At 40.4% G+C, this 21,509-nt stretch overlaps 1 protein-coding gene across 1 annotated transcript in view; it reads right to left on the bottom strand.

Moving 5' to 3' along the window:
• The window catches only part of DCC (DCC netrin 1 receptor), a 1,302,851-nt gene that overhangs the window by 572,840 nt on the left and 708,502 nt on the right, over positions 1-21,509 (bottom strand). The window contains exon 5 of the mRNA XM_034401555.3: positions 20,127-20,263. Within this exon, the coding sequence (XP_034257446.1) occupies positions 20,127-20,263 (137 nt within the window). The remainder of the gene's footprint in view (positions 1-20,126; positions 20,264-21,509) is intronic.

The following is a 21,509-nucleotide window of genomic DNA, read 5'->3' as shown; positions in this document are numbered from 1 at the left end:
TTTTACTTTTAAAAGCATTTTTTCGGCCGAAGACGTTATAGAAAAAATGCTATTAAAAGTAAAAAAAAAAAAAAAAAACAGCCTCTGATGATCGCACGGCTCAGCTGGGCATTGGGGGGGGGGCGTGCGCAGGGATTTTCTCTGAACCACCCACCGCCATCCCTACCGGATCGGGCGATCTGGTCCAAACCGGGAGCATTTCACCCCTGCTTCAATCTGAGGTCCAGTCACACAAATTTAGCATCATAAACTAAAAATAATTTTGTCTGAATCCCCTTGAGCTTTCACAGTTTTATAAGATTCACATTCTCACTGAAGATCTTAAAAGACTTCAACACTTCTCATAAAATCTGGGTATTTTCCTTTTTAAATTTGTTTCATTTTGGGGATCTGTGGATGATATCTACAGGTCATGTAAGCCCCTTGGCATCCATGGATACTTTGTAGTTGATCGATGCTATGGACAATAACTGGCCAGAAGAATCAGTGGATATCCAATAGATGTATTGGGTGTAATACAGGGGTGAAATGCTCCCAGTTCGGACTGGATTGGGCATTCCAGTAGCAATTGTGGCCGGTGGTTTGGAGAACCGGTAGCGATGGCGGTGCAAGGCTCCACCCACCCACCCAGGTGTCATTACTTCCTGATTTTAACCAGGAAGTGTTTTTTACTCTCTGCGCATGTGCAGGTTTTGTGCATGCGCAGAGGGTCTGCGCGTGCATGTGATGTGCGCACGCATACACTTCCTTCTGATAAGGAAGGTAAGTAGATTTCACCCCTGATGTAATAGAAGTATTATATGTAACTCATGGTTGAACAGTACAGTTCTTGGTGGTCTGAGCTTGGTTGCTTGCCTGCTGTTCTGTCCCTGTCCCACACGCACACACACCAACAGACGTTCAAGAGTTAAAGACCAAACCAACTAGCAAAATCCTTTTCCTTATGATAACGGAACTTGGCAACGATCTAGTGGCTGCCTGCCAAGAGTTTATTATTTGCGAAGAGGAGAGATAACTTCTCCCCACTTCTGGTACATCAAAAGAAACAGCTCAATAATTACAATCAAGTCCAGAGATAATCCAGCAAAGTCTATAGCAAAAGTCCGGCAATGCAGATGGCGTGGAAGCTTTCATCTTTGTTCGTTACAAGGTTTGACTGGCCACCACGCTCCCTTTTATATCCTGTGGGGTGTGGACCAGTGACTCAGCCTAATCTCGGGCACGCCTTTTCTTCTGTTGCACGCGCTTATCTCTGCGACACTGGCGTGGATCCAGCCAAGACTCATTATCCGCATCACTGTCCATCTGTGGCTGCGTGGATATGCTTGGCCCCGGCCCTATCTCTTGCTCTTCAGCGGACACCGAAGGCATTGCCAGAGAGGAGGTTCCTGGAGAGGGAGGCCTTGCCAACTCCTCTCCTTCACTCTCGGAGTCCTCTCCTGCCAATGACACAGGCTCTGGTAACGGAGCCACAACACCTGCGGGCAGTTCATTGCCCGATTAGATAACTTCATTTTTGATAGACCACCTTTCCCTTTTTACATCTACCTGGCCCACAAGAGTAAGAAGGCAGGGCATGTTGCAGATCTCAACAATCAAGGAACTACATCTGATGGGACATAGGAACAAAAAGGCCTTCTTTGTAGTGGCTCCCTTCCTTTGGAACATCATTTCCCCAAGGATAAGATTGCCCCCCATCTTGTTGCTTTTCCATAAGAACTTGAAGACATGGTGTTATTAATGGTCTTGGGGACACAGTTCAGAGCCACTCAAATGGTTTGTCTGATTCTGTTGTCACCTCCACAAGATGGGGTGGGTTTTAAGTTGTGGGTTTTAAACTGTGGGTTTTTTAACACCGTACACTTCCCAGAATCACTGTGTGTGAGTTGGATGTCTATATACATTTGTTTAATAAATAAATAAACCAGTACTGATGAGGTTACCTAGTTGGGTAATGGAATGTCTGTAAGCAAACAACTCAGTACACAGAGCACCGAAGCCTCCACCGCTTTCTACATCCTTACAACTGCCTTCCCTGGCACTTTCCTTGCCTCCTAACATGGCTTCACAGCATCATCCAGACACTGTTAAAGTGATCAATTGCCTCTCATCATTTTACTGGATAATGCCAGAAGTAGCCAGTGGGGAAAATACTTCCCACTAAGATTATGAACCTGGACTCATCTATTTGATTAGTAAACCTACCAATTTCCCCCTCCTGACTCAACTACAAACATACTTGCTGTGCAGGGGTGGTATTCACTTACTTCACAAATGTGAGTGTGCCTTCAGCACATGCGCCCGGCCTCAAAAACGTCCCTAAATAGGATAGCATAGAGCCGGAGTGGATGGGCAGGGCCACCCACGATTTCCGCTACCGGTTTGGGAAATTGGTCTAAACCGGCTGAATACCACCTCTGTCACTGTGAATTTAAAAACCCACCGGTTTGGTGAAAATAAAGAAAAATATAAGAAACCCAGTGTAATAATGGGAAACATGCTTTTTATCTTAACGACTACTGGAGAGATACGTTTGTTGTTTTTTCCAAGTTCTTTGTGCTTTGAACAATCTGGAGCAGGAATGTGTATTTTTTTTTAAAAAAAAAAACTTCTCTGTAATAAAAGTCTCTGAAAAAAGGTTGGTGGACCATACTACTAATGTTGTTGGGCAACTTAAGACAGAGTTCCCCAATCTTTTTGGCTTTGCAGGCTGGTGTGGGGGAGGAGAGGGAATGGTTCTGCATGCAGAGTGGGCAAGCACACACAGCTCCATTTGTGTGAGTGGTTGGCATACGCACCTCTCACTCATGCAAATGGAGCTCGTGTGCAGGCGCTCACCCACTGCTAGCGCGAATTGAGCTGCACACGCACACACACTCACCTGCCACTTCCCTGGCCTGGTTCCGAAAGTCACGAGGCCCAGTAGTGGATCATGGCCTGAGGATTGGGGCCCCCTGACCAGCAGTGAAATCCTCCAAAGTCTGCTACTGGTTCTGTGAGTGTGCTACCGAGTGTGCTCTTTGCCTGAGCACACTCGTGCAGCGCTAAAAAGGGAACATTTTGAAGCCTTCTGAGTCTGCAAAGGTAAGAACAGCGAGGGGAGGGGAATCCGCTGTGCCACACAATTTAGATTAGCTAGAAAACAGGAAATCCAACGATTCTAGCTAATATAAATCACACATCAGAGCTGATCGTCGCCCAGCTGATTGTCGGAAATACCGGTTCACTCAAACCGGTAGCATTTTTTACTACTGGTTCACCCGAACCTGTCCGAACCGGTAGCATTTCACCCCTGCCCCTGACTTAAGAGACAACTATTCTCCGAACATTTATTTTGATACCACCCAGAGTTATCTTATGGTAAGATGGGCAGCCAATAAATTTTATAAATAAATTATTATTATTATTATTATTATTATTATTATTATTATTATTATTAATAATAATAATAATAATAATAATAATAATAATAAAAACAACAACAACAACAACAACAAGCAGGAGAGGAAAGTGTTTTGGTTGCCAGTTACATTTGCAGCATCAGTTTCAACTTTGAAGCATTCAGGGACACTTCAACTAAGCACTTGGATGAACCAGAGGAGAAACAGTGATTTTGAAGAAGCACAAGCTGGCAGTTTTCATTAAAAAAAAAAATCTTCCAACAATCTGCAGAGTTGAAGCCCTCACTGTAAAGGAAGAGGGGAGGTCTGAAAGTGGAACAATTGAGTAAGTGCTGAAAAAGATTGCAAAGAAACTCAGAATGAAATGGTGCCACTCTGTCTTATTCACCAGAGCTCTCCTATTTCACCCCACTCCCACCTCCATCTGCCAAGAATAGTCTTGCATTGTGCTCTCTGTATCCTGAACATTTATTGAGGGAGGCTGAATTGGAAGATAAATATGTTTTTAGAATAGAGGATGAAACATCAATAATGTGAGTTGTGCTGATGACGCTACTCTGATAGAGGAAAATGCAAATGATCTGCAAGTTCTAGTAATTAATGAAAGCCAAGGAGCAGAATGAAAACAATAGGAGTAAGATTACATGTAAAGAAGGCCAAATAAATGGCAACTAGTACCTAACGAGCTTTAGAATTGATAATGGAGATACTAAAGTGGTGGATAGCTTTTGTTCTTTAGGAGGAAGTATTAACAGTAAATGGATCAGCATTCAGAAAATATGCCATAAACCATCATGTGGTAAGACAACAATAAAGGCTTGGAAAATATATTTAGTTGCTATGAAGTAGTATATCAGCTAGTGTAGAAAGTCAGCCCCCCACCCAGAAGAATGAAATATTTTGAGAAATATTAAAAAGGCAGAATATTATATTTCCCTAGATGAGAAATGGAGAAACGTGTTTTTTTAGAGGCAGGAAGCAGCCCCAATCTTCCTATCCCCAAGCAGAAACTGAGGAGGCACCTTTCAGAAATTCAGATTTGATAATCCATTCAAGGCAGGATATTTTGAAACTCCCTGCAACAAAGTCTGAACAAAGGCAGAATGGTAAGATTAGCCCAGGGGTGAAATCCAGCAGATTCTGACAGGTTCTGAAGAACCGGTAGCAGAAATTTTGAGTAGTTTGGAGAACCAGCAAATATCACCTCTGGCTGGCCCCAGAGTGGGGTGGGAATGGAGATTTTGCAATATCCTTCTCCCAGGAGTGGGACGGGAATGGGGATTTTGCAGTATCCTTCCCCTGCCATGCCCACCAAGCCATGCCCACCAAACCACAAAGTACATATTCTTGTACAGGAACGGGAAGCTCAAATACAAAGCCCAAAAGAAGGTATAAAAGCCACCCACTTTCAACTCCATTTTGTCAGCTGCCCAGAACTACAAACCCATGTGGTTCTGCTTCATCAATAAACCTTCTTTCCAATCAGCCTCCATGTTTCCAGTGTCTTTCTCCCAGATTGGAACTGAACCAGATGGATATTTCTTCCAACACTGGTATGTTGGCAATTGGTTTTCCTTGTTTCCTTTTATGGAGGAGAAAGTTGGACTTTGAAGAAGTATGGTAGAATGAATATTGATAGTTTTGAACTTTAATGTTGGAGAAGACACATGAGGATATCTTTGATAGGCAAGGAAATGAACAAATGAATAATAGAACATAGAATCATATGGCTAGAAGGGGCCTCAGAGATCATCTAGTCCAATTCCCTTGCTCAAAGCAGGGGACCTTATACCATCCTGGTCAAATAATTGTTCAGTCTCCTCTTGAAAACCTACGGTGATGGAATACCCACAATTCCAGGAGACAAGCTATTCCATTGATTAATTTTAATTAAGGGGCCACTTAATTACTACCACTTGCTCATGTGGTTAGGATGTTGAGTCAATAGACCATTGTGAGGTCAACAGCTTGGTAGTTTGAAACCTGAGAACAAGCCATGTGGCGGAATGAGCTCCTGTCAATTTGCCCTAGCTCCTGACCGCCTAGCAGTTCTAAAGCATGCAAATGCAAGCAGATAAATAGGTACCACTTTGGTAGGAAAATAACAGGGACATGAAAGGAGCCCCCTCTGGCATCCCCCAGACGAAAGTGATCTCATCGGCTCATCCTTTCAACCCAGAAGCACCTAAATAGGACACAAATGTAATATTGTTAATTTGTTTTCACTGTCAGGAAATTTCTCCTTAATTCTAGCTTGGATCTCTCTTTAATACATTTCTGTCCATCACTACTTGTCCTGCTCTTTGGTGATTTGGAGAATAAGCCAATCCACTCTTCTCTCTGGCAGCCCCCCAAGGACTGGAAGACAGCTACCATGTCATCCCTAATCCTTCTCTTCGATCGGCTAGACATACGTCGCTCCCTTAACTACTCATTGCACAATTTAGCCTCCAGACTAAATTTAGTTGCTAAAATACAAATCGTAGAACAAATCAATTCAGACTCACACTCAAGATACAAATTACTAGGCTCAAACTATTGTATTTTGGGTACACTATGAAAAGTCCTACTTCTTTGGAGAAGTTACAATGCTGGGAAAGGAAGGAAAGAAGGAAAGAAGACATGGAGCAGCACGGTAGAAGGTCTAAATTACATGGTGCTAAGTACCAGGTTGCAAACAGATCATCCTGGAAAACTATGCGGTCAGATAAAAATATAAAACTCCATTCTAATTGCAGAAAATGCCAACCTCTGTTTGACATTATCTGCAATTGCAAATCTGGGTACCATCTGCCTAAAGCTCATGAACTTTGCTGTATAGATTTTCTTTTTTTCTGAAGCTGGAATTTAATTAACACAGAATAGCATTTACAATATATTACAATTATAATTAATTGTCCAGATGGAAAGAGTAAAAATAAATCCAAAGGAGACATCCACGATTGTTCTATATATGTTACATTTGACTATTCTGAAATAAATAGAAAAATTGATATTTGAGTAGTTTGGAATTTCCATTCCTGCCCCCATCCCCTTTGTGTGTGTCTATAGTACTTTTTTTAAGGAAAAAAAAATTGAAAATACCTTTCTCACCTTGGTTACTTTAATCAAAGGTAGATGACTGGTGCTGAGTTTTAGCGTGAAGACAATTTTGAAAATGCTAGCAATCATTTCTGCCATTTACATCCATTCAGCAATGTGTGTTTCTGTGTGTGTGTGAATGTGTGATGAAAATTCAGAACAAACTTCAAACACATCTCAAAATGTTCCCAGATGATGATGATGATGATGATGATGATGATGATGATAATATATTATTGGTTAATCTTTGGTGAGATTCACAGCCTTTGAGGTTGGTTAATAACTCAACAGCTCGAGTCCTAACCAAGGACCTAGGAACTGTTAAGGTATCGTTGGAGGATGTAAGCTGTTCTGAGTAAAGTGTTTTTTTGTAGAGTCAAAATGTTCAAGTCCGGTAAATTTAGAATTTCTAAATAGCGAGGTAGCCCTTTGGGTATTGCTCCAAGGGCTCCAATTACAATTGGGACAACACACGATTTCTTTTTCCACAGTCGCTCAACTTCAATTTGCAAGGCCCGGTACTTTGTGATTTTTTCTTGCTGCTTATCTTCAATCCGTGCATCACCAGTATTGCAATGTCAATGAACCATACTTTTTTCTTTTCAACTATTGTTATGTCAGGTGTGTTGTGGGCCAAGTGCCCGTCTGAATCCTGAAGTCCCACAAGATCTTGAGTTTCTCATTCTCTAAAACTTTCTCAACCTGATGTTCCCAGTGGTTTTTGCTCTACTCAAATCCAAACTTCTGGCATAATTTCCAGTGAATGATCTTAGCAACGCGGACATGGCATTGTAGGTAGTTAATTTGTGAAATTTTGCTGCATCCACTGATCAGGTGGTCGACTGTCTCATCTTTCTCATTACAGAGGCAGCATTTGTTGTTGATGGTAACAAGTTGAATTTTTGCCTTCATGCAGTTTGTGGGTAGGGCTTGTTCTTGAGCTGCCAAAATAAAGCTTTCTGTTTCTTTTTTCAGTACTCCTGATCTTAACCAGTTCCAAGTTAGTTTCTGGTCAGCTTTTCCTTCAATACTTTTCAAGTATTGGCCATGCAGAGCTTTGCTTTTCCAATTTTCAGCTCGCTGCTCAATTACTTCTTTCTTGTATTCTGCTTTTGTTTTAGTTGTCTTTAAAAGGCCTCCTTTATTTACTTTTATTTAAGAACATTCAGACTTGCAAGATTTTGTTACAGAAGTTATACAGTAAAAGAAGTCCTCACACAAACGAAATTAGTGAGGCTTTTTAAAAATCTGGGCTGTGCAGCTGACAGATTGTCTTTTTCTGAGATTTTTTTTTTTCAGTTGCCAGAGGTGAATATGGGAGGCCAAAAGGGGAAAAAAAATATTTCAAGATGAAGTCACAGATTGGCATCTAAGGATGTCATTTTAAAAGAGTCTAGAATAGTGGCCTCCAACCTTTTTTGACATTAGGGACTGGTTCTGTGGAGAAAGATTTTTCCACTGACTGAAGGGGACATATTTTTGTCTGCTGCCTTGTGTGGCCCAGTTGGTGCCAGTCCACGGAATAGGGGTTGGGGAACTTGGTCTAGAAAACAGTTCACCCCAAATTCTTCACTTATTTTAGCAGATTGTTCAAAAACTTCAATTATTAAGGGAGCCAGAATTAAAAAGAGTCTTTGAGCTGAGTAAGTTGAGATTCCCAATGCTCATTTTCTTTTCTTTTGCTTTTCCTTTCCTTTTTTTTTTTCATTTTTATTGGTATATATTTGAAGTTTTATTCTCACTCTGTCTTTCTCTTTGTGTGTAATATTATTTTTCTGGATATAAACTCTATAGATATACACATATATTTTGGTCAAGACAACTTCAGTTCCTTGCCATTTGAAATGGAAACATAGGCTATAAATACACGTACATTTAAAAAAAAAAAAAAGTAATTATTTTAATTGCATTTTATTTTAAACTACTTCTTGATTTTTTAATCCCATATTTTAAACAGAACAATAACTAACTAAATAAATGAATTAATGGATAAAATGTATCCAGCATGCCTCCCCATTGCCACCCATATTCATATCAATCAATATCATTTTACTAATGCATAAATAAATGGAACCAAGAAAAGATCCAGAAACTTTTGTGATTCAGCAAACAGTATGCACAAATCCGTTGGAGCTGGTTTTACTAAGCATGATGGTTCATCAAAGCATAATTATAACAATCATTTCTGGGCTCAAAATGTGAAGTCAACCTAAATGGGAAAGAAAGGAAGGAAGGAAGGAAGGAAGGAAGGAAGGAAGGAAGGAAGGAAGGAAGGAAGAAAGAAAGAAAGAAAGAAAGAAAGAAAGAAAGAAAGAAAGAAAGAAAGAAAGAAAGAAAGAGGGAGAGAGGGAGGAAGGCAGGCCAGAATAGTAGTTTTGATAAGGGAGAATCAGTAAGGCTGGTAGAGATATGGAGGAAAGGTATCACTTTGAGATCCAGATAAACCAATTATATAAGAGAAATCCAAAAATTTCTAGTTGGCAGATTAAGGTTTTAATTATGTCCTGTTCCTGATGTCAGATAATCAATCTGAGAACTCAAAAAGATTTGTCTGACAGCTTGGTACTGTCGCTATTGTAACTCTGCAATGAGAATAATAATAAAAAATTTCCACCTGTCAATCACAAAAGGCAGTTATGGTACTCTGATACTTTACAACATCCTAGAGTTCTTGGGAAGAACTCAATGCCTATGAAGGCCAATGCCTGTTAAAAAACTGGCAGCTGTGATTTTTTTCCGTTGTCTTATAAAAAATAATGTGTTCTTCTGTTTCTATTTGTCCAAAACTCATTCTTTCCTTTTGCTGAAAAGAACAGGTGACCTGAGTAGGCAAACTTAACCACTATTTTCATTCCGTAATGACTGTATTTTAAAGAAATCAAAGAACAGGAGAGAGGCTTATTGTTGTTTTGAAACAGCTGCATAGATGAACTTGGCCATGAATAGTGGAAGAGTTCTTTTATTATTTTATTTATTATCTGTCCCATAGCAACCACAATCAAAGATGGAATATTATAAACAGAGCTGCTGAAGTTCAGACTGTAGGATCCACTAAAACTAAAAACTTGGGTGGATGAATATGTCGTTTTGCACAAATAAAACTATCATCAATTCCAATCTAAAGTGTTCATTTATTTTTTGCAGGGAGGATTGGAGGTTTTATAACTGAAACTGAAAACTGAAGAGGTTTTTTTTTCTTTTTCATGTTTCCAATTCTGGATGCAAAGACATTTCTCTGTGGATATTAATTCTTGGATAGCATGGCATAGGAATAGAGAATAGAGAATAGAGAATAGAGAATAGAGAGTAGGGTAGAGTAGAGTAGAGTAGAGTAGGGTAGAGTAGAGTAGAGTAGAGTAGAGTAGAGTAGAATAGAATAGAATAGAATAGAATAGAATAGAATAGAATAGAATAGAATAGAATAGAATAGAATAGAATAGAATAGAATAGAATAGAATAGAATATTCTTTATTGGCCAAGTGTGATTGGACACAAAAGGAAATTGTCTCCGATGCATAAACTCTCAGTGTACAAACAAGTAATAAATGATAAATAGTCATCGTAAAAATACCTTCATCAGAAATCATAAGATACAACACTTAGTGATAGCCATAGGATACTAAAGGAGCAATCAACATAAATAATAGAAGGATACTAAGTAAACAATATAAATCATGAGAAATAAGTAATACAAGTTGTCGTCATCATCATCATCATCATCATCATCATCATCATCATCACCAGAATTGGAAAGGACCTTGGAGGTATTCTAGTCCAACCCCCTGCTCAAGACCCTATAGTACCATTTCAGACAAATGGCTGCCTAGTCTCTTCTTACAGATGGAGCACCCACAGCTTCTGAAGGCAAGCTGTTCCACTGGTTGATTGTTCTCACTGTTAGGAACTTTTAGGTTGGTTCTCTCCTTGGTTAGTTTCCACCCATGTTTCTTGTTTTACATTCTGGTGCTTCTTACCCACTCTAGTCCTTTTCACTAGACTAGACATATCCAATTCCTGCAACGGTTCTTCATATGTTTTAGCCCCCAGCCCCCTGATCATCTTAATTGCTTTTCTTTGTACCCTTTCCAGAGTATCGACATCTTTTTTATATCATGGTGATGAAAACTGAATGCAGTATTCCAAGTGAGGTCTTACTAAGGCCTTACAGAGTGGTACTAATGCTTCACGTGATCTTGATTCTATCCTTCTGTTGATGCAGCGTAGGTTTGCATTGACTTTTTGGATGGTTGCAGCATATTGCTGACTCATATTTAAATGATTAACTTAAATAGTCAATCCATATATATTTTTGAGAGAACTTTTACAAAATTAGCTTTTTAAGTAGGGTTGCTGAAGAATTTGGCTTTGTCCACAACCTTAAGCCAACCCTCTAATATGAAAAAGATTTAGATTGTTAAATACCTGTTTTGGATAAGTTGAGAACTTTTCCAAATTTTGCGCTATGGTTCTTACAGTTCTGCATTTTGCATAGTTCAAATGTACATCTTTCTGACCTATGTGCCAAATGCACATATTCATTCATACATTGGGGAAGAAAATGCATCAAGAATGCAATATGTGAAAGTTGAACAAAAATGCATTGATTAGGAGACCTCCTTTCAGACAAGCAGATTTTTGGATTTCAATTTGCTGGTGAGCCTTTCTTTGTAGGAAAAGTCAAGCGCTGGTGTTTAAAAACTTGTCTCTCTTACAAGTGATGTGCTCCAGGAGTTTTGAGTTGTTGAAATAAAACCCAGCGCTGACGGAAATGTCCATGAAAACCAATCAGTTATGCTTACAGATATTTGCGGACTGCATCCCTTTCTGTTTCTTAATGGTTGAGGCTGATTATTTGGCGGCATAAATTTCATGGTTTCTCAGACTTCTTGCCCTTGAATGTCACTCAATTAACCTGCAGTCAGATTTGGTGCCATCTAACCTTTAGATTATAGCCCTCTCCAGGCGATCAACATCGCCTAATCAGGGAGGTGTGGTGAAGAGATGGAGAAAGATAATTTTCCCTACTGCTCTCCTAAAGGCTCAGAGTGTTCGTGGGAAGACTGAATAGTCACTGTCCCTGAGTTATAGCTCGTTCATTCCTTCCAGGGGGGCAAGGAGGGTGTCTCAATGTTAAGGAACTTTTTCCTACTTCTGCCATTTGTCATGCTGATTTCACTTTTGGTGTTTCTCAGCTTGCCAATGAACTATGTGGGGAGGGGAGAGGGAAGGGGGAATTGAGTTTTAAACATCAAGCAGTCAGCCCGCAAGAACCAAGACCACTGCAGCAGGTGTTGGCTAGACTTTCAAGACATCTTCTCACAACAATATTGTGACATTTAAATGGACAATGTGGCCTGCACTAATAGGAGGGAGGGAGGATTCTATACTTTAATGATATTGAATTGCGCAGGGATTAGCCAGAGCTGGTTTTGCTTTCATTCTGTGCCGAAATGATGTACTCAATAAAGTTTTGCATTAAGAGATTGGATCCTCTCTACAGTGTTTGCGTTGGGTTCGTCAGTCGGAACCTTGACAACCATTGTTCTTGGTTAATCCAGTCCTTGGTTAATGCAGTCTTGTGCAGGGCGGGCAATTAGTTTTCCCAACAGACCACATGGGAAACTGGGATTGTTGTGGAGGGCTGCCAGCACCACCTCCCCACCCCCTGGGGCACTGCCCTGCCCCTCCTGACTCTGCCACGGCCCCCTTCCACCAATGCTGGACTGATGCCTGATTCATCACCAAGGCTCTGCCTTAGCGCCGCTGAGGCCCCACCCCTTGCTGCTGATGCTAACAATGCCATGGGCTGGACTGGGACTGCCTGCAAGCTGGGTGTAGCCTGCGGGCTGTAAAATGCTCAGGTCTGAACTTGTGGCCTGTTTTCCAGTCATACAGAAGGATCTTGACGGACTTGAACATTGGGCGCTATCTAACAAAATGAAATTCAACAGCGAAAAAAGTAAGGTTCTACATTTAGGGAAGAAAAACAAAATGCACAGGTACCATATATGTGGTACTTTGCTCAATAGTAGTAACTGTGAGAGGGATCTTGGAGTCCTAGTGGACAACCATTTAGATATGAGCCAGCTGTGTGCAGCAGCTGCCAAAAAAGCCAACACAGTTCTGGGCTGCATAAACAGAGAGATAGAATCAAGATCACGTGAAGTGTTAATACCACTCTATAATGCCTTGGTGTTCTGTCCCCGTACCACGCACACACACACACAGACAGCCCAGAGTTAATAAACCACACTACAAAACTCTTTGATGATAAAGCTGGCAGCAACCCAGTGGCTAGCTGCCAATTCAGACTTTACTCACTCAAAACAAAGATTAATCCAAATGCAGTCCGATAAAGCAGGCAAAGTCCAGTAACGCAGAAATCATGGGTTAGTTCTAGTTTTTGCTCGTCACAAACTGAACCGGCCACCACACCCACATTTATACCCTGTGGGTGTGGTCCAGTGACTCAGATAATCTCTGCCATGCCTTCCCCTCTGCTGTGCACGCTTCTCCCTGCGCCTCTGGCGAGGGTCCAGCCAGCACTTATCTTCCTCGTCGCTGTCCACCTGTGGCTGTGGGGACATGCTTGGCTCTGAGCCTCTCGTTTGGCCTTCGGTGTCCTCCGGAGGCATTGCCAGAGAGGAGGGTCCTGGAGAGGGAGGCCTTGCCAACTCTTCCCCCTCACTCTCAGAGTCTGCATCTGTCGATAGCCCAGGCTCAGGCAACGGAGCCACAACACTTGGTAAGGCCACACTTGGAATACTGCATTCAATTTTGGTCGCCACAATGTAAAAAAGATGTTGAGACTCTAGAAAGAGTGCAGAGAAGAGCAACAAAGATGATTAGGGGACTGGAGGCTAAAACATATGAAGAACGGTTGCAGGAACTGGGTATGTCTAGTTTAATGAAAAGAAGGACTAGGGGAGATATGATAGCTGTGTTCCAATATCTCAGGGGCTGCCACAAAGAAGAGGGAATCAAACTATTCTCCAAAGCACTGAGGGTAGAATAAGAAGCAATGGGTGGAAACTAATCAAGGAGAGAAGCAACTTAGAACTAAGGAGAAATTTCCTGACAGTTAGAACAATTAATCAGTGGACAACTTGCCTCCAGAAGTTGTAAATGCTCCAATACTGGAAATTTTTAAGAAGATGTTGGATAACCATTTGTCTGAAGGGGTGTAGGGTTTGCTGCCTGGGCAGGGGGTTGGAGTAGAAGACCTCCAAGGTCCCTTCAAACTCTGTTAATCTATATTCTATATTTTCTGTACACACTTGCAAACAGAGAAGAAGGGAGCTCTTCAGTGCTCTATAGAAAGTCCTAGGAAAGGAATCCCTTTATTTTTGACAAACTGGGCTTTGGCAAAATAAGCAATAACGTGAAAGGGGAAAAAAACTCTGTTCAAGTTTTACTTGTGTGTGCGTGTGTGTATGAAAGAAAGCCATCTCCTCTCTTATTATAGGAACAATATTTATACAGATGTTTGGTAGATGAGGGATAGACTCAAGATCATGTGAAGCACTAGTACCACTTTATAATGCCTTGGTAAGACCCCATTTGGAATATTCGTTAAGTTTTGGTCATCACAATATTAAAAAAAAAAAGTTGTTGAGACTCTAGAAAGAAGTCAGAGAAGAGCAACAAAGATGATTAGGGAACCGGAGGCTAACTTGTACAATGAACAGTTGCGGGGACTGGGTATATCTACTCTAACGAAGAGAAGGACTAGTGGTGACATGATAGCAGTGTTCCAATATTTAAGGGGCTGCCATAAGAAGGGGGGGTAGGCCTATTCTCCAAAGCACCCGAAGGCAGAACAAGAAGCAATGGATGGAAACTAATTAATGAGAGACTCAACCTAGAAATAAGGAGGAATTTTGTGATAGGACAATTAATCAGTGGAATGACTTAGCCTTCAGAAATTGTGGTGCTCCATCACTGGAGGTTTTTAAGAAGAGATCAGACAGCCATTTGTCTGCAATGGTTTCCTGATTCAGGGTTTGCTGATTGAGCAAGGGTCTGGACTAAAAGACGTCCAAAGTCCCTTCCAACTCTGTTATTTTGTTATTCTAATCAACATGATTGGAGAACGTCACAAAAAGGCCTTCCCAATCTAAACCAGTTCTCAACTGAACAAGCATTCTTCCAAAAAAGGTCTGAGAATGACACTAAGCAAAGCGTTTACTTAAGAATCATAAAAGCAAAATATTATGCACAGTAGGGTCCCTAATCACATTTTTCAAATGTCAATGCACTGTAAACTGCTAAGATGAACGTTTGTTTTGCGTAACATTAATGCAACAATATTGGTAGACATACATAAAATCTCCTGTAATCCAAACTATTTGCCAATCAAAGCATTTTTAGTGGTTTTTTTTAAGTGGCTATAAAAGATGGATTGCATCAATAACCAGATTATCATTTGATAAGTATTATTCATGTGGCTCCTTAACTCTTGTAGGAGAATTTTAAAATTTAAAATTACTTGTTTTTTTTTAATTAATGAAAAATGGTAAACTGTCTCTCAAACTTGTAGGAAGAATTATCCTTCTGGGTTCAGCTCCAAGTGAGGAAAAAAGACACTGGAAACATGGAGACTGCTTGGAAAGATGATTTAATGGTGGACAGGATCACATGGTTTGAGTTCCTGAGCAGAAAAGGGGTCCAGATACTGCGAGTCCCTGGGTTTTTATGCCCTCTCTGGGTTTTGAACTTCCTGGGGCACAGGAAGAGGATCCTGATTGGTTGTCAGACTCCCAGGGGGTGGAGGTCTTAGCTAGCCTTGCTGACTGATGTAATCTTCCCAGGTGCCATGTGGTGAGCTTCTGTTGCTAGATGGGTCCTATTGTGTTGCAGATGATGGTCTATTGACAAAGATGGGAGGGAATTGAGTTTCTGCCTCTGGCCCATTGACAAAGGGTGGCGGGGCAGGAAGGTGGGAGCTGCTTCGTCTTTAAAACATGCTTCTCCATTTCTCATCCAGAGAAACATAATATTCTGCCTTTTTAATATTTCCTAAAATATTTCATTCTTCTAGGAAAGGGATAGGTGCTAACTTCCTACAAACTCTTAATAAACCTTCACATAATTCAGTGGTTCAAGACAACCGACACAGTAGTGAACTCAAATCTTTGATCCAAGAACTGAGACATTTTTCCGTGCATGGATGTCAAACAGCACACTTGCCATCCCATAAATTGTCTCAAGGAAAAGAAAATGTTTCATAGTAGGAAGAAAACAGGGGTGAAGTGCTATAACTTCACTGCTCAGCAGGTGATCCACGGAACCACAGACATTCCACTTTTTTTTGGTCAAATATTATTATTTTTGTGTGATAACCACAAGCGTTAAAAGTGCCATGCAGTAATCGAAGTTATAAATAGAGCCTCTTTGTTGGCTTGAAGTTAAAAAGGAACAACCTACGATACTATTTCCAATGGCTAAAAGCAACAAGCCTAGATAAGACGGGTCAACTTGGAGAAATCCATGTGCAAAATCAAGTTTTAGAGCAGGGGTGTCAAACTCAAGGTCCGCAGGCTGGATCTGGCCCACGGGATGCTTAGATCTGGCCCGTGGGGCCACCCCAGCGAAGGACCAGCCCGCGTTGCCTCCGCCAGCAAAAATGGAGCTCAGGAGGACTGCAAGTGGCCCTCCCAGGCTCCCTTTTCAGCCTTTTTCGCTAGTGGAGGCCCCCAGGAGATCGTCATGGCCGAAAATGGGGTTCAGGAGCCCATTTTCACTGGCAGAGCACTCAGGCCACCAGAGGTGCCCCCAATATGAGTGACGTCAAGCTGGCCACATCCACCTTGGCCACCCCCACCCCCGCCCCCCAAGGTCAAACACAACCATGTTGTGGCCCTCAATGAAATCGAGTTTGACACCTCTGTTTTAGAGTGTACATGGATGAGATTTTGGAATGCAATGCATAGTTGTGGTTTTGAAAATTTTCAGCAACAAAATACTGTGTATTTACAGAGAAAATATATGCAGAAAAGTAGCATGCTTCCTATTATGCAGAAGGCAACAAACTGATGAGGCAAGAGATTTCCAAACAGACTGTAAAATTTGGAAGCACTTTCCATATTGAACATTTAGAACATCAAGTAAATGCACTAATAAAGGCTGAAAAGAGAGGAGACGTAACTTCCAGGAAGCAGGCAGATGTTGAATGGAGAAAAAAAAAAGTGAAGTTGAAAACTAACAAAATTATCAGCAGTGCAGTAGAAAACAAAATAAATGCAATTAGCCGCTTGGGATTGTGTGTTTGCTTATTTATTTTGATTCCTCTTCTGATTTCTTTCCTTGAGTGAGTGTTAATAAGCCAAGAAATGGTTAAAGAAGAGCAAAGACGGTCTTTTCAAAGCAAGGCACTAACAAGCTCATTTGTAGGAGTTCTCCCAATTAGCAATGCCAAATCTGTCAAGACTCAGGTAGAGAATAATCCGCAAATGTTTCCTTTAGATATAGCATTAATAAGTGTTAAACACAAGCTATACAGCACTTGGAAGAGGGAAGAAGAGGACAAAACTACTTGTCAGATGTCATGAATTAATTCTTTGCAGAGGAAAAAAATAATGGAGGCTAAGACTATTTGTGACTCATTGCTCTGTGACTCAGAGTAATAAGAGTAGTTCACTAGTAAACTTAGTGAAAACTACTGTACTAAAAACTAAGTTTTAACTAACAACACTGTTAACCTTTCACAAGGCATTGAAGACCTGGCTTTTCCCCTGGGAATTGGGTCAGGTGGGTACATGAGTTGTGTTACTGTTCCTGTGATTCTGTTTCTTGGTGAATGGGTGCCGTGTGGTTAGACGTGGTTTTCTGAATTTTAATATTTACCAGAATAAACAAACTGATGGCTCATCAAACAAATCAGCCCAGAATTCTCAATTGAGGCTCAAATGACCGGGCTCAAATTATCCTATTTTGGACATGTTATGGGAAGATCTAGTTCTCTGGAAAAAGAAGCTAATGTTGGGAAAGGTGAAAAGAAAGAGAAGAACAAAATGACTAGCAGCAAAGTGGATGGACTACATTACAGTAGCGATGAGTTCACCATTGGGGGACCTGAATGTTCAGGTTAGGGACAGATCAACAAGAGTCATGGTGGTGCAGTCATTAGAACACAATATTTCAGGATGACTCTGCCCAATGCCTGGAGTTCGATCCTGACCAGTTAAGGTTAACTCAATCTTCCATCCTTCCAAGGTTGGTAAAATGAGAACCCAGATTGTTGGGGGCAATATGCTGACTCTGTAAACCGCTTAGAGAGAGCTGTAAAACACTATGAAGCGGTATATAAGTCTAAGTTCTATTGTTATTGCTATCAAGAAGATAATTTATGTGGTTGCTAGGAGCTGAACATGATTTGATGGCATATAAGCAACATCACCAATCTTTGCAATCAGCACCCTATCCCTTGAGTGAAATGGGCATCTATATAAATCAATCAACCATTCAATCAAATAAATACATTTACCCCAAATCTCATCCCTATTCTTAGCCTTGAATGTTGGACAGAACTGTTTTGGTCATGCGCTCTCATCTTTGGGAAGTCAGCTGGCATGATAGCAACCAATCAAATTAGGTCCAGGCTTTGAAGCAAGAATATTGTGCTTCTGAATCAGTGGTGGTATTCAGCCGGTTCTATCCAATTTGGGTGAACCAGTAGCGGCGGCTGCGGGAGGCTACGCCCACCTGCCCAGACATCATCACGTCCCGTTTTTGATGCTCTGTGCATGCGCGGAAGGCCCTGAGCATCCGTGGAGGAGGCACACGCTCACATTTGCGAACTGGTAGTGAACGTAAATGAATACCATCCCTGTTCTGAATATATGCTCCAATACGTCCTTTTCTATTTATCCCGAACAATATTCCTCAAAATAATTAAGAAGAAAGGAAGTTACAGCCTTATTTCTCATAAATCTGCATCCCCCGAAGATGATTTACTGAAAATTAAAATTTGCCCTCACTACTTCTAGCAAGTCTATGTGTAGCATGGAAAAATCTCACAAAAGGTAGTAGAAAATATTCCTGCCCTCAGAAATAATTCATGCCAAAGTTGTATTCCTCCCATTACAACAATTCTCCTTCACAATCTAATATTTTATGGATTCTTTTCTTTTCTTTTTTTAAAAAAATAATTTTTATTGGGTATTTTACATTTTAAAACAAAACACACAATAGCAAAACAACAACAACAAAAACAAACAAACACACACACACATCGGACGTTAAAATACAATACTAACTACAGATATATACAATTGTATATTTCTGCGTCGACTTTTGTCTTTACTCTTAGCTTTTATCCTCCCGCTTCTTCTCTTCATTTTTAAATATTCATAATTAACTGTTTTGTTAGCAGAGTCATTATTTACATTCATATCCAGTATGTTAATTCTTTTCTATCTTAACCAACTCCAGACATCTTCCTCCTGGGCTTGGATAAAAAAAGCAAGGTTCCAGGAGATCTAAACTCCACAATATAAGTAAGAGGGCAAGTGCAGAGAGAAGGAAACAAGAGTGAAGTCCTTGATGCTTTTGGACCTTGGTTATTCATCAATATCAACCAAAGAGAATACTGGTAGCTCAGGGTTGAACTGTGTAGCCCTTGGTGCTCTCTAATTTTATTTTCTTGCAGATGTTTCATTACCCATTTATTATCCACTGTATATGTTACATATACAGGTAACCAGGGGTGGGGTCTACTTAGCTTTACTACTGATTCACAATGGGAGCGTGCGCACAGAAGCTTCTGCGCATGCACAGATCATCCATTATGTCGTCCAGGCGGGAGGGTGGAGCCTCCCGCCGCTTTTATTACCGGTTCGCAAGAACCGGACAGAACCGGGAACAACCCACCACTGCACGTAACATATACAGTGGATAATGAATGAGTAATGAAACTTCTGCAAGAAAACAACTAAGCTAAGAGAGCACCAAGGACTCCAGCATCATCAATGTTCTAATTAGGGTTATAATTAATTAGCAATTTTATGATGTTTGTGTGTCTATATTTTTCTTGACTGTACATCGCCTTGAGTCCTACGGGAGAAAGGCGGTATAGAAATATAATAAATAAATAAATAACATTCAAGAGTTCAATCTGCATCAGTACTGTGACATTCAGGAACCAATGATGTTCAACAATAGAGGAAAGGAAGTGAAACTATTGTCTTTTGCCTTCTCCAAGAAGTTGTCTAAGCTGTCAGACTTCAAAACAACCTTCTCTATTGTTCTTCCCCACAATCTACTAGCAATGGGAACAAAGTCCCAAGGCTCTATTATAGGCTGCTGTTACAGTTCCAGCAAGAATATAGCGCTGGAAGAGAAATACCAAAGAAAGAATGATAACTGTTCACTGTGAATTCATAACCTTTCTTCTATACACACAACAAGATAATCAACGGTGTTCTGACTCAGATGACTTACATACTCACACAGTTCCTTTTCATAATGCTACTGAATAGACGCTCACTCTGTAAAATAATTCCACCATAGAAAATTTGCAAAACCCAAACCCTCTTTTCAAAAGAATTGAAAATTATAAGGGCATCAGATGGCCTTCATAACCACAACCAGTACTCAGCAACAAAGAATGTGATATAAGAGGCAAAAATAGTTATATCTACTCACCCAATACTGATAACTCAGCCGATGCACTACTGTTCTCATCTCGGTATGTGACCACACAGGTATAACTTCCGGAGTCATCATCCGTTGCATTAGAAATCAATAAGTTACTGCCAGCCAACAGGGAATATTTTTTGGCTCTGAAAGATTGACATAATATATCACTGTTTCAAGTAAGACAATATACAAGGGTCATTTTCTCTATGGGTTGATTTATTTTAGATTTCTATCACATCTTTTCTTTTGCTCGATGAGCTGAAACATGGAAATTTCGTTCTAGGAGACACCAAGATTTCTAGTTCCTCAGTGAAGTATGGAAAGGATGAAAGAATGGAGAATCCTATGACTATCGTTAAGCGTTATACCTTATGATTCTTGATGAACGTATCTTTTCTTTTATGTACACTGAGAGCGTATGCACTAAGACAAATTCCTTGTGTACCCAATCACACTTGGCCAATAAAAAATTCTATTCTATTCTATTCTATTCTATTCTATTCTATTCTATTCTATTCTATTCTATTCTATTCTATTCTATTCTATTCTATTCTAATTTTTTGAGATACACATGATACCAGACCTCCGGACTTTTCGTCGGGCCCTGAAAACACATCTTTTTCACCTAGCTGGGCTGGCTTGATCCCATCCCTTTGGTTTTAATTTGTAATTGGTTTTAATTCGGGTTGTTTTAAATGGATAGCCAAAATTATTTAATGTTTTTTAAATTGCTTTTAAATTTTATATGTTATGTTTTACCATGGCTGTTCACCGCCCTGAGTCCTGTTGGAGAAGGGCGGTATACAAATTAAATAAATAAACAAATAAACAAACAAACAAACAAACAAATAAATAAATAAAATTTATTTAAAACATGAATGTAGCCCCCAATCTTATCACAAACAGGGCAACTCCCAATTTAAAATTAAAATGACAGAAAACCATTTAAAAACTATTAAAACCAAATGCACACACACACACAAAAAAAAGCCTGGCACCAAATTAAGGTTTCAATGTGTAGGCACCTCATCATATCCCAGCACTTGTGGTGGTGGTGGTCGGGGGGGGGCAGGTCTTTAAATAAGGCTAGGCATGTGGTGGGCTCCAAACTTCAGGATGAAGAATGTTCCATAGGCCTCCCAGCTACCATAAGATGTCAATGTTAAAAGGAATGAATTAAGAGCATTCCCACCTATCTGACTGGCAGTTCAAGTAGATGTCCTGAGAGAAAGGATGTGCCACAGATAACCTGGCCTTGTGCCACAGAGAGCTTTACAGGTGATGCTTTAAAGCAATGTTTTCAAACCTTGGCCATAAATCTATCTCAACTTCTGTCCTACTATCGCAGCACCATTGAGAGTGTCCTGACATACGGCATTCTTGCATGGT

The sequence above is a fragment of the Pantherophis guttatus genome, chromosome 2 (genome assembly GCF_059756535.1).
Source record: "Pantherophis guttatus breed Tessera chromosome 2, ASM5975653v1, whole genome shotgun sequence".
NCBI lineage: Eukaryota > Metazoa > Chordata > Lepidosauria > Squamata > Colubridae > Pantherophis > Pantherophis guttatus.
This window is presented reverse-complemented; position numbering and strand designations above follow the sequence as displayed.